We start from the raw sequence: 14,876 nt of genomic DNA on the forward strand, positions 1-14,876 counted from the left end.
CTGGGGTGAGGGAGGTAAGAGCATGTTATTTCTTTTATCTTCCCCCTCCCCAGCACTTGCTAAAAATGGGTGTGGCCGGACTTCTCCTTTAAGTATGCTATGAAATGGGAAAAAAATATGTTTAAAATTACTCTAAATTCACAAATCTTTAGTACTGTTATTTTTTTTGTCTATTGGGCTATTTGAGATGTCATTTTTGCACAGTGCACTTTATATTGGTACCTTGCTTGCATATATTCAACTCTTTGATCACTTTTTATTCAAAATTTTCTGGATTTGAGCTAACCAAAATCTGCTATTTTGGAGTCTTTTTTTACACCATTTACTGTGTGAGATCATGAATGTAAGAATTTAATAGTTTGGCATGTGCGGCAATACACATTACACATAATGTTTTTAGTTTATAAAATAGGAAAAGGGGATGATTAAAACTTTTAATATGTTATGGGGTTTTTTTAATTGATGAAAAAACTTCACCGATCACTGAACCAAGATCAGCTGAGGCCTGGCCTGGTAAGTTTAATAGTTTGGCTTCTCACGATCGCATTGTGGGAAGCCAGTCTGCCACTAGACCACTGGGAAAGCCTTTTTAATAATACCGCTGTTAGTTTTGACAGTTGCATTTAAATGGTTAATCAGCCAGCATGGCTAATTGGTCTCCACCAACTAATAGCTGCAGTCCCCTTGATTTCATCAGTGGCTCGGTAAAGAGCCTTCTCTGTGCCCCCGTAGGGACGCAATGATGTATGGGTACATCATGGGTCCTTATATAAAAAAAAATATTATTGTGTCTAAATATTGCTGTTACTTGTTAGAGTGCCCCTGCTGCTTAAGTTGCCTCCCCCTGATAACTGCAATCCCACATGTGCCGGTAGAGAAGAGCCACTCCTCTGGCATATGCGCAATCGCGGTTATCAGGAGCATGTGAGACAGTCATTAGGTATGTATGCTTCTTTTGCCCTGTGGGAACTTGGCCAGATATTAATACATTAATATACATTACAAAACTATATATCGTTGTAATGTATGTTAAGCTAAAAACACAAAATGCCGGAGTTTTCCTTTAAGACAAATTATCTTGTATAGTTGTTATTATGGTTTGCCCAACCTAACAGCATGTGCTGTCAAACTGTATAACCATTTTATTCTGATTATAAGTCCAGATCCTTGCATGTCTGTTAGAATAGCTTGTCATATTTCATCATTCATTGCACAAATGTCAACCCCACAACATGTCCTGGATCACAGTTCAACACCTTGCATAAGGTTGCCACTTTATATTAATTAGCAAGATTTGCTACAAACTTAATGCTGCTGGACTATTTTTTCCCCAGAAGTATATAATAATTGTTGTATGCTGATATTTCACAACATAAGTATATGTGAAGCAGAAACTATAAAATGCTAAATAAATACTCAGTAGAGTACCTGTCAAGGAACCAGACCGTATAGGTCACTAACATCAAGAAGTGCCACAGGTGTCCAGGCTACAAAATTAGTGCTATAAATGCCATGTTTTATGTATCAGAAAAGTATATAATAAAAAAACACTCACAAATCAGGAAGGAAAGATAATTTGATTTTGAAAAATTCATTAATCCTGACTAAACTGTGTACTCCGGATTCCTGAATTTAGCTGTAATCACTTAACATTTTTCATATAACTTTACATAACTTCCTTTTCTAATAGCAATTTTTATTTTGTATTATAATATTTCATGTGCAATAACAATATAAAATATCTTTGTACAAAACAAATTATCTAATGCTTTAGAGAAGCAGGAGGTCCTGTTAGGAGAAAAAAGTAGCCCTATATACCCTGGTACTAACACCCTGTTTATTTCAGTGTGAACCAAATAAATGGCTAACAGCTAAACTCATAGGAGATTGCCGAGACTCTTGATTAAAAAAAAAAAAAAAAAATGGAAGTTTTATTGTCAGGTGCAGAGGCATAAATTATTTTACCTGATACAACTCTGGGGCACACAACTTACAATCGTTCAAGTGAAAAACATGCAGAGTCTATATTTATGTCAGCCTTGTGCCAATGCCCAATTGGCCTTAGGCTTTATCATCATTGTAAACGATTGCTTAACTGGAAACTTATAGTTTAATCTAGATTAGAGATGAGCGAACCGGGTTCGAGTCCATCCGAACTCAAACAATCGGCATTTGATTAGCGGGGGCTGCTGAACTTGGATAAAGCTCTAAGGTTGTCTGGAAAACATGGACACAGCCAATGACTATATCCATGTTTTCCACATAGCCTTAGGGCTTTATCCAAGTTCAGCAGCCACCGCTAATCAAATGCCGAAAGTTCAGGTTCGGATGGACTCGAGCATGCTCCAGGTTCGCTCATCTCTAATCTGGATGATTTCTCTAAACTTTTATAAAAGAAAAAATAGGCCAATTTTCCTGTAGGTTTCAGCAATATGTAAAATGTTACCATCTTATCTCGTCTTTATTGTTGTTTTTCTAAACAGCAAAATATATGTGCAAAAGTACAGGAAACAAGGATGTCAAAGGTTTTTTAATCACTTCTAGACAATGCTGGATTTTCTCCATTAATGACCAGACCCTTTTTTAAACACATAGGCCCAGATTTATCAAAGTGTGTAAAATTTAGACTGGTGCAAACTGCCCACAGCAACCAATTACAGCTCAGCTTTTAGCTCTGATAAAATGAAATAGGAGCTGTGATTGGTTGGTGTGGGCAGTTTGCACCAGTCAAAATTTTACACACTTTGATAAATAACCCCCATAATTGCTTAAAGCGTAACTGACATATTTTTTTTATTGCAGAAATCAGTAGTATAAGCGATTTTAAGAAACTCTGTAATAGGTTTTATCAGCCAAAAAAAAGCCTCTTTATGTACTCAAGAAGCAATCTCCCAGCCTCCCCCCCTGACTTCTTATTTGTGCATTATCAGGCAAACACTTCTTCATTACAGAGAAGCCAGTGAAGACGGGCTCTGCTCTCTCCATTGTATCCTTATGGAGGGGGAAGGGGCCGAGGGAGATGAGGGAGCAGGAAGAGGTGACATGAAGGTCAGCTGTTTGTAGACTGTCTGGGCACCTAAAACGCAGGATTCTGGGGTCAGAAAGGTCAGTGCTTATCTATGAACTTACTGAGAGAAGATTGCAGGGTGTTGTGCTTTGCAGGACTGCTCCGTGCTCAGTCACTCCTAACAGCCCCTCCCCTCTCCATAGCCACATAATGGACACAGAAAGCCTGCTGCTTCTGAAGTGAGGGGGGAGGCTGGGAGATTGCTTTTTCAGTCCAGAAGGAAACTCTTTTGGTTTATAAAACCTATTACAAAGTTTCTTAAAATCGCTTGAACTGTTAATATTTAATGTTTTTAAAAAAAATGACCCTGAAATGACAGTTACGCTTTAAATGCTGTAAAGTTTCTTCTCACTTAGTTATTAAATGAAATTTTGTATCATTTTATGTTAGTAATTAGGGATTAATTTTATGCCATATGTATAGTAGTTTTATTTCTGGTGGTATTACTGCAGGTGCTGTGCTCTATGCTACTGCTACTTTGCAAGGATGGTCAGAAACATCATTGCAGAGTTAACTCCAGACCTCCCAGAAATGTAAACATAATTAACTGTACTAGAGAACATTAATTTAAAAGTATTTTGAATGGTTTCTTTAAAAAAAAAAAAACTTTTTATATGTCAAAGGAAGTGTTCTCTGAGTGTCCAGACTGATCGATCAGTAAGCAGGCGAGATTCCATGCGGAGTCTGTGGCAGGGGCTCCGCACGGAATTCCGCCACATTTGCTCAGTGTGAACATACCCTAATGGTGCTAACACACACGACCGATGTGCAGCATATATGCAGCAGATTTGATGGTGCAGATTTGATGCTGTGCTCAGTTATTTACATCAAATCTGCTGCATATCCGCAGCAGAAAATTCACAGCGATACGGTGTGTGTGAAGTTACCCTTAGGCTGCAAAAATCTGTCAAATATCTGTTAGATAATCTGTGTGTGTAAATAGACCCTTAGGGCGACATGTATCATCCGGCGTACGGATGATTTTCGGCGGAAAGTGCAGATTTGCGTATTTTTTTATTCGCAAATGGCCGATTTGCGAATAAAATATTCGCATATCGGCACTTCACACCGAGTACGCCGGGGGGGCGGGAAGGGGGTGTGGAGGGGGCGATACGGGGGGCGCGGACTCAGAGTCCGCGCAATATATCATTTTTTCGGCCTTTCAGGTGGCGTAGGTTTTCGGCTGTGAGCACCGACGCGCACGGGATTTATGTAGAGGCGGTCCGCCTCTACATAAATCTCCGTAGCGCCGGAGATGCGGGGACATTTATAAGTCCGGCGTAAAATACGCCAGACTTCATAAATGTCCCCCTAAGTCCATACTGGAAATGCATTGACATTAGTTTAAGTCATTTTTTTATGTATCCCCTGTTAATTTTATGGACCAATAAATCAAGACAAGTTTGTTTACTTCAACACTAAGCCTAGCTGTATTACTTGCAGTTATCTACACGTTGTTGGAGTGTGGGCCTGTACGCAGAACACTATCAAAATTAATGATATGCCTCTCTATTTTATATCAACATATTTTATTTATTTTTATGACAGTGCCCATATAAGTAAAGGGAACCTTTTGCAATGAATGTACATTGTTATATGCATCACTAGAAAACTTGTATATATGTGTCTTCAAATATTTAAAGTGACACTGTCACCCCCCTTTCTGCGTTTTGACTGCTCTCCACAGGTGTAAAGAGTAAATTTTACAGTTTTCATTACTTATTTTATATTATACATCATGGTGCTTGTTCTGGTAAAAAGTGGTTTTTATTATCTGTGGATTGGGATATGTCGTCGGGCTTCACAACATAAGCACCACATCGTCTCGCCCCTAGTGCCACTTAGCCATACCCACATCCGTGACATCATCGCCGCATACGCCCTACCCCCTCAACAGCCATTGGAAGGGCCAGCCTAAAGATGACGTCATGGATGGGGCGGGGCGATGTGGCGCTTAGGCCGCAAAGCCCCGCCCACATATCCCAATCCAGAGATAATAAAAAACACTTTTTACCAGAACAAGCACCATGACATATAATATAAAATAAGTAATGAAAGCTGTAAAATTTACCGTTTAAACCTATGGAGAGCAGTCAAAATGCAAAAAGGGGGTGACAGTGTCACTTTAAATAAAAACAAGCCAGTCTGTTGTCAGAACCTCACAGAAGAGGCTCTGTATGAGAAAAAATGGGACACTTACTGTTATACAGAATTACTTACTGTTATACTGAATTAAGAATTCAGCAAAGGGGAAATTTAATTTAGGCTGTCTTATGTTAGGCTTTGGTCTTATGTATTATAGACTGATTACAGCTTGTCATGAAAAAGCTTTAGCTTATAATTAAAAAATATAGTATTGTACAGGATTGTGTAGGCTTTTACCACAGCCACACAAGTATGGTACATATCAGTAGTATGTACTACAACAATGATTGGCAGCCCAGTTATTGTCTTTCTAGATTCTCTGTCTGCCAGAGACTGGGAAAGACCACCGGCTGAAGATTATACTACAATATATATTTTGAACGTGACAGTGTACCTGTTGTTTTAACTTTCAAAGTCTAAATGAAAAGTATATGTGAATTAAAGCAAGTTTGCAATATACATTATTATTATTATAAGGCTATGTGGAAAACATGGATATAGTCATCGGCTGTATCTATGTTTTCCAGACAACCTTAGAGCTTTATCCAAGTTCAGCAGCCCCCGCTAATCAAATGCCGATCGTTCTCGTTCGGATGGACTCGAACCCGAACCCGGTTTGCTCATCTCTAATTATTATTATTATTATTATTCAGTAAAACAAAGCTATACTTGCCAGAAATCCAGGGCCAGTCTTCTGAAGGCAGACTTTTAGTCTTGTGCTGGTTGATAAGAGAGACTAAACACATGAAGTCTGGCCTCTACAGAGTATCACGGCCTAACGGGTCCATCAATCACATGACTGCCTTTTCTGTGAGTGCTCAAATGACCTGGGAAACACAGGACTTCCTGTGTTAGACTCTTTGGAAAAAAAAAAAAGAAAAGAGTCAGAACACAGGAAGTGCCATGTTTTCCATGATACTAAAAAATAAAATAAAATGAAAATAATGAATGTAAAATGCAAACTTGCTTTATTTTACATCTACTAAAAGCAACACTTTAACTGAGGCTATGTTCACACTACGTATATTTTAGTCAGTATTGTGGTCCTCATATTGCAACCAAAACCAGGAGTGGATTAAAAACACAGAAAGGATCTGTTCACACAATGTTGAAATTGAGTGGATGGCCGCCATTTAATGGCAATTATTTGCTGTTATTTTAAAACAATGGCTGTTGTATTGAAATAATGGCAGTTATTTACTGTTATATGGCGGCCATCCACTCAATTTCAACATTGTGTGATCAGATCCTTTCTGTGTTTTTAATCCACTCCTGGTTTTGGTTGCAATATGAGGACCACAATACTGACTGAAATATACATAGTGTGAACCCAGCCTCAAACCTATAACAGAAAAAGCTCGCATCAGTAAAAAGACATTTTTGCAGGTAATATAACAATTGTGTTTGCACACTATCATTTCCTTGTGCTTTATGTTTTGTGTGAATATGGATAATCATTCTGGCGTACCCAGGTATTATTTCAGTTTTCATGTCCTCAGGTGTGCTTTGCTATAGTGTTCTCACCTTTTCCTAAGTTCTGATTCCACAAGGATCTGTCTTTTCTTCTGTGGGGGAGGAGGCGGGAGTTCATCTTTACCATGCTTAACAAGAATTTGTTCCCTGGTGGTCACCATAGTTACAGTTTCCATTACAGTTGTCTGTGTTAGTGATGTCTGAGTGGTGGTGACAGCCTGTGAAATCTGTGAAAAGTATTGAGACAGAGGTCAGACAATATTCGAAAGACTTCAGAGAAAGCTGTTTGGCGTGTCAATAGAAAATAATGAGAAACTGCATTTTGTATGATCAAAGTCTGGCCTTCAGAACACAATAAAACTTAAGTGAATATACAAACACGTAGTTTTGTCTGGCTCAAGTAATGTCAATGCTGCATTAAAACAATAAAATAATATGGTTTCTACTGTAAAGTCCCATCAGCTTCTATTTTTCCGGTGCTGCCAGTATGTAATGTTTGTGTATGTATTACACATATGGCAGACACAAGGAAAAGAAGGAAGTTTTTTTCTTTTTAATTTATAGAGTTTATTTTCATTTACAAATGATTCTATGTTTCTCTAATACATGCAGGGATGGTTTTCATTTGGCAAAATATTTACCTTGATATGAAAAGCATACAGTAGAAGAAAATAAAAATCCCTCTCTCAATTCATTGCTTTTTAACCCTTTGAGGACCAGGCCCAAAATGACCCAGTGGACCACGCAAATTTTGATCTTAGTGTTTCCGTTTTTCCCTCCTCCCCTTCTAAGAGCTCTAGCACTTTCAGTTTTTTATCTACAGGCCATGTAAGTGCTTGTTTTTTACAGGAATAGTTGTACTGTGTAATGGCGTCATTCATTTTACCATCACATGTATGATGGAATTCCAAATATATTATTTATGAAGATATAAATAGGTGAAATCGTAAAAAAGAATGCAATATGGTAACGTTTGGGGGGTTCCTGTGTCTACGTTATGCACTATATGGTAACAGCGACATGATACAATTATTCTATAGGTCAGTCTGAACACAACCATATGCAGGTTACACAGATTCTCTAATCTTATATATTTTTTTTTAAATGAAATCCTTTTTTTTGGCAATTAATTATAAATAAAATGGGACTATTGTGACGCTTATAACGGTTTTATTTTTTCACCTACGGGGCTGTATGGGGTGTCATTTTTTCCGCCATGATCTCTAGTTTTTATTAATACCATATTTGTGAAGATCGGACGTTTTGATCACTTTTTATTAATTTTTTTATATATATAATGTAACATAAAATCGGTAATCCGCGCACTTTTTCCCCTCTTTTCGTGTACGCCGTTTACCGTTCGCAATGACACTTGTTATATTTTAATAGATCGGACAATTACGCACGCTACGGTATATTATATGTTTATCTATTTATTTATTTTTATATGTTTTATTTATATAATGGGAAAGGGGGGTGATTTCAACTTTTATTGGGGGAGGGGTTTTGGGGTAGTGTGTTAGTGTTTTTAACTTTTTTTTTTTTACACATTTGAAGTCCCTTTGGGGGACTTTTACATCCATTACTTGGATTTCTACACTGATGAATGCTATGCCATAGGCATAGCATTGATCAGTGTTATCGGCGCTCTGCTCATTGAGCCTGCCTGTGCAGGCTCAGTGAAGCAGATCGCCGATCGGACCGCACGGAGGCAGGTAAGAGACCTCCAGCAGTCCGTTTTACCGATCGGGACCCCCGCAGTCACACTGCGGGGGTCCCGATCGGTAAGTGACAGGGGACTCCCCCTGTCACTTACACTTAAACGCTGCGGTCGCGCCGCGATCGCGGCGTTTAAGGGGTTAATGACACGCGGCAGCGCGATCGCTGCAGCGTGTCATTGCCGGTGAGGTCCCGGCTGCTGATTGCAGCCGGCCCCCACCTGCTGTGAAGCGCGCTCCGCTCCGGAGCGCGCTTCATAGCGGGAATAACACCCAGGGCGTACAGTTACGCCCTAGGTCGTCTGGGGACAGACTTCCATGGCGTAACTATACGCCCTGGGTCGTCTAAGGGTTAATAAAGTTTTCAGATTTGTTTTAATGTTGGTGAAGCCTGTTGCTGAATTGCCTTTGCCATCTGTGGCGGGTCCCAGCAGTCAGTTATAGCTAGGCACCCGCACACTCGGAACTGAAGCTACATTCCAATTCCCACAGTTAACCCTGTAGATCACGGGTAGGGAACCTTGGCTCTCCAGCTGTTGCATGAGATGCTGCAATGGATGTCACCTTAGCATCTAGCAAGGTTAACAAAATGTCCTGGCTACGGAAGCCAGGCCTCGAATATCCTAGCTATAGAAGCCAGCTAATCTAATCAGCTATTCTGGTGCTGGGGTGTATTATAGGGGAGCCATGTCTCCCTAGTGGGATAGGAAAAAAAAAAAGTCATAGTAAAAATTTACTGAAATAAATTATTAAATACACAATCCCCCATGCCCTCCAATGCAATTGATCAATTTAAAAAAAAAAAGTACACATATTTGTTATCACCGCATTTGTTTTAAATTTAAATTCTTTAAAACAAAAGCTATGCTTATCTGAAATCCAGGCCCAGTCTCCTGAAGGCAGCTTTTTAGTCTTGTGCTGGTTATGAAAAAGAGACTAAATACATGACTCAATGTGTCCATTAATCATATGACTGCCTTTTGTGGGAGCTCAAGTAACCTGGGAAACATGGGACATGGTACTGTCGACCCCGGCCACCATCTTTGGTAGAACAACGTCATCTTCGGGAGGCCGGCCGGACCGCTCCAGCAGTCTCTCATTCCGGCCACCCTCTGCCACGTCATCAGCTGCTCAGCCGCGATTGGCTGAGCATTACTGCCATCTTGGGTTGTTCGACCCGAGATGGCGGCCGGGCGACAGTAATCTGGTGAGTATACTGCACTACACTTCCGGGGGTGGGGGGGACACAGGGAAGGGTGCCATTCACTTACATAACACATATTATAACTTTGTAATGTGTGTTATTCAGTAAATAATTATTAAACGCCTCACTACCCTTTAAGGCATTGAACTGTAGTCTAATTTCTGTCATACACAGCTGATATTTGGTATCGTCACATGCAGAATTACCCAAACTATTAATTTATTACATTGTCTCTCACAGTAAAAAGTATAAATGCAAAAACCTGGCAAAGTGCAAAATTGCTGAATTTTTGTCACATCAAATCCAGAAAAGTTGTAATAAAAAGTCGCATATATGCAAGCAAGCTTCCAATAAAAAGTATAGATCATGGAGCAAAAAAAGGACACCGTAGACAAAAAATAAAAATGTTACAAGGATCAGAATAGAGCAATTTGAAGAACTTTTTTTATTTTATTTTATTTTTTTTTTAAAGCCATAAAATAAAATTATACAATTTACTTATCGCTGTAATCATACTGACTTGAGGAACATAGCTAACATGTCAGTTTTACCATAGGGCGAACAACTTAAACACGACACTCCCCAAAATTTCAATTCCACTGCACAAATAATTTTTTCAGTTTTGCAGCATATTTTATGGAAAAATAAAGTCTGTCTTTGCTAAATATAATTGGTGTCCCAAAAGATAAGGGCTCATAAGGGTCTGTAGGTGAAAAAAATGCAAGTGCTGTGGTCTTTTAAACATAATAAGGAGAAAATGAAAGCTTGGTCCTTATGGGGTTAAACCATTAAAAAAGTATCAATAAAAAGAGTGCTTAATTGTTTCTCTCATGAAAACAATACAATTTTCAACTGGCATACACAATACCAAAACTTTTTTTTTTTAATGTCAGTTTATGTCACTGTTATCCCAAAGACTCTGATGATGCATAGACTTGACAGTGCACTCTCACATCAGTAAAATCAATGGTGGCCAAGAGGTTTAGTCATACCTGTCACATTTGTTTACATGGGTGATTTTAAATGTGTGTTTTTGCCAACTTTATTGCTTCTATTTCATCTGCACATGATAAAAGTTTGCCTCTTGCATGGCGTAAAACCTTGCATAAACTGGCATGTTTCAGGCCACATGACCCTTACACATGGCTATGCTATTGTTTCATAATATAAGATATATATGTACAGCATAAACTCTGCTCTCCACAGCAAAAAGAGTTAGGCTATGTTTAAACTTTGACATCTTGCGGTCAAAAAGACCGCCACAAGGAATGACGGCTGCAAAATCCTGAAGTGTGAACATAGCCATATAAAAGACAAAATTCAATAATACAATAATAAAAACAGCAACAATAATTTACTAAAGCAGATTTTTTTCCAATCAATAATGAAATATAATATATTTTTTAACCTAAACCTTTAATCTAAGGTATAAAATATAAAGATTTAGTATTTCTCTAGTAAGAAAGATTCTTTGACAATTTCTGTCTCTCCTGGGTTTGTAAACCATTTGATCCCATGAAAATAGAAACCAGACCAGTCTTGGAAAAAGTACGTGGTCACATTAGAAGAGTAAATAGCAAGCATTCTAGAATCACATACATGTCCCTGGATGTGCTGTTTTAGTATACTGGTTTTGCAACTGGTATGCAATAAGTTACATATGTTGCATCCTATTTTGTACATTACAAATGGATTGCTTACAATTAATGCACTGCTGAACTTTTATATTTTTTTTCCTAATATCTATTGTGACAAAAGAACGTGACAAAAAAAAAAAAAGTTTTGAATCCCCCCCCCCTCTTTGCTTATGCTTGTCACCATGGCAGAACAATAATCATTATATTTGAATAGTTTGAACAATTCTGCATGCGTACAAATATGCATATTTCATTTTTCTTACAGGGGCTTTATAATGTTTTTTTTTTTTAAACTTTTTTTTTCACACTTTCCTAAAGAACTTTTATAAGCAATCATCAGATTGCTTATACTGGTCAATGCTATTCTATTGCATAGCAGTGATCAATAATACTGGCGCTCTGCATATCTCTACAGCATAGATCTCAATGAGAGATCAGAGTGCATATGCTAGAAGTCTAATTATTAATTAAAAAAATAAACCCTCCCCAATAAAAGTTTGAATCACCCCCTTTTCCCATGTTATGAATAAAAATAAATAAATAATCAAACATGTTTGATATCGCCACGTGCGTTTTAGCCCGAATTATTAATTAATCCCATTCTTGATCTCTCACAGTAAACGGCGCAAGCGCAAAAAAATCCCAAGGTGCAAAACTGAGCATTTTTGGTCGCATCAAATCCAGAAAAATTGTAATAAAAAGAGATCAAAAAGTTGCATATGTGCAATCAAGGTACCGATAGAAAGAACACATCATGGCACAAAAAATTACACCTAACACAGTCACATAGACCAAAGGATAAAAGCGCTATAAGCCTGGGAATGGAGCGATTTTATCATTGTAATAATAACGACTTGAGGAACATATATAACAAGTCATTTTTACCCCAGGGCGAATGGCATTAAATAAAAAATACCCTCCAAATAAAAGAAATGTGTTTTTTTTTACAATTTCACCACACATTGAAGTTTTTCCTGCTTTTTCAGTGTACTTTATGAAAAATTCATCCTGTCATTGCAAAGTACAATTAGTGGCGCAAAAAATAAGGGCTCATGTGGATTTCTAGGTGAAAAAAAGTGTCTCCCCACTGGGCAGTGGCAGCAGGAGGAGGCTGTGTGAAACAGGCAGGGAAAGCATGACGTCCAGGGATGTCATGATGCGTTCTGGCACTGCTTTTCATGACGTCCCTGGACGTCATATTGGGGGAAGGGGTTAAATGGTCACCGTCATCTCAACAAACCTTGCATAAATCAATATTACTTGTGAATGTATGAAACTTTGTGATATATCTTATGAGAAAAAAATGGCTATTTCTTCTCTTATCAAGCTTTTCTTCCTCCTTGCATATCTAGCTACTGTTGCATTCTGACATCATCAGGTGCTGCTAAACTATTATAGACAGATATGCATGACTAAAAGAAATCCATTAATGAATACAATTCCTTCTGTGTTAAGGTAAGTAGCTTCTATTCATATTTTATATTTATACATAAGGATTTAATGTGTATTACAGTTAAGCTCTTACCTAACCCATGATTATTTTAAAGGAAATGCCATTATTTTTTATACATAAAGCATATCTGAGACTATGCTTATACTTATTTAATATTACCTATGGAACTGTGTCATTTTTTTAAAGTAATGCTCTGAAATTGTTGCTTAAATATAGTAGCCATAGACATTACATAAATTTAATGTTTTAACAAGAATCTGAGCATCTTGCATTAACATTCCCAACAGCAAGGGAATGCTACAGGGAAGCGCTTAGTGATGTTTCTAGCTACCAGGGGAAGTGTGTGGTAAGCCACTAGCTACAATTAAGTTGAGCTACTTTTATGTGCCTCTTCTCAGAGCACAAAAATTGTATTTTTCAGGACCATTAGAAAAATGACTTTAAAATGAACTAATGAAACTATGGCTACATATCTGTTTAAGATTTTATTAATGCGCAGAAGCGATTGTTAAGTGGACCTGTAAGTAGCTTTTTGATGCTTAGACTAAAGGCAGTATTCAATAGGGTTTCTTACCCTAAATCCATTAATATAACTCCTATTGAAACTTATTTTTCCAGCAAAAGGAGATAAGCATTAGGAATAATATGCAAATTAAGGGATAAAGTCCCCACTGCATTTCTCTGGGCTACAAAAGCCCAGCACAGTTCAGCCCCTTTATTCTAAACTAACTCCGCTAGGCCTGCCAGTGCACACCCACAGACTTTTAGCTTACAGTGTATGTCTGTAATTTCACCATAGAAACTAGTTATTTGAATAATAGATACCAGGCCTTTGCCTCTCCTAGTCTCAAGTGCTGACTTTTTAAAGAAAAAAAATCCATGTTTGTTATAAAATATTAATTGAAAAGGTATTTGACTTATGTAAGGGAAAGCGCTGTGTGTAATAAAGTAAACTGTACCCAAGAAGGTAATACTACTGCATTACAGTACTACAGTATGTGTTACCGTGAGACTAAAAGCAGCTACTTAACTCATGGAGATCTTAAAACAATGTAATTATATTTTTTTAAGAAATTTTGTTTTAGATAAAAATGAATGGCAAGTATAAAATGCTCTTCCCTTTAAACTTACTACCTTTTTTGGTTAACCTTATCAAAGCAGCATTATTTCATTTAATACTTAACCATTTATTTATTTATTTTTTACCCTGGTGGAAATTTTCCACAGTCTAAAAAGAACAATTAGTTTTTTTTTTTTTGGTTGGTATTTCAATCAAAACCCAAATAGAATCAATACCTGGCTTTAATAGTGTTGGGCCTATTTCAAGCACAAATTTGCTACCCACAGGGGGAGAGGTGAGTTAGCCGTCCGAGGTTCGGGTTCATTAAACCGTCGGATTCTAATTCCTGCTGTCTTCCCGTTCCGTGGAGAGGGTACATACAGCCTGAAAACTGCTTGAAAAACTGAAAGACTGCCTATGATCTATATGTAAAAAAGAAGATACTATAGCACTTCCCCACAAAGACCATCCGGTCTAAATATAACATGAGAAAAAAGAGGTTTAGGAATGTAGATGCAATAGTTACCCGTCCCTGTGTCCTATAGGGACAACATAGTACAAGTCCAATAGCATGGTAACAGCATCTCACTTAGGCGGTAATATGAAAAAAGAGAAACTTTATTCCAGCATGGCACACAGAGCGACGTTTCAACCTTAATTTTCTTGAAAAAGACCATTAAGGTTGAAACGTTGCTCTGTGTGCCATGCTGGAATAAAGTTTTTCTTTTTTCATATTACCGCCTAAGTGAGATGCTGTTACCATGCTATTGGACTTGCCTATGATCTATGGCTGTAACTATGGCAGACAGCAGGAATGAGAAGCCCATAGGTCAGGTTCGTATGAACACGAACCTCGGCTAGCTCACTCATCTCTACTCAGGGTTTCTTCCTCAAGTTAAATGTGTTTTCTGATTTAAACATATTTGTCCCCTATCCAGAGGATAGGGACCAAGTATGAGATTGTAGGGAACAGGCGGTGGGGTGGCCTTAGTGCCTCCTGAGGATCTTTAGATTGTCTCCCCAGCATCTTTGTTATGAATGGAGCCGCGGGTCAGTGTGTAAACGGCAGTTCCATTAATTCTCTGTTAAGCTGCTGGAGAGAGTCGAGTACTGCACTCT

The 14,876-nt window shown here is 38.1% G+C and overlaps 1 protein-coding gene across 11 annotated transcripts in view; it reads right to left on the reverse strand.

Moving 5' to 3' along the window:
- DMD (dystrophin) overlaps positions 1-14,876 on the reverse strand; it is a 1,858,252-nt gene that overhangs the window by 1,197,136 nt on the left and 646,240 nt on the right. For all 11 annotated transcript variants that reach the window (XM_069970999.1, XM_069971008.1, XM_069971005.1 and 8 more), the window contains one exon: positions 6,737-6,912. In XM_069970999.1, coding sequence (XP_069827100.1) covers positions 6,737-6,912 — 176 coding nt within the window. The remainder of the gene's footprint in view (positions 1-6,736; positions 6,913-14,876) is intronic.

This window comes from Dendropsophus ebraccatus, chromosome 5, assembly GCF_027789765.1.
Source record: "Dendropsophus ebraccatus isolate aDenEbr1 chromosome 5, aDenEbr1.pat, whole genome shotgun sequence".
In the NCBI taxonomy this organism is placed as follows: Eukaryota; Metazoa; Chordata; class Amphibia; order Anura; family Hylidae; genus Dendropsophus; species Dendropsophus ebraccatus.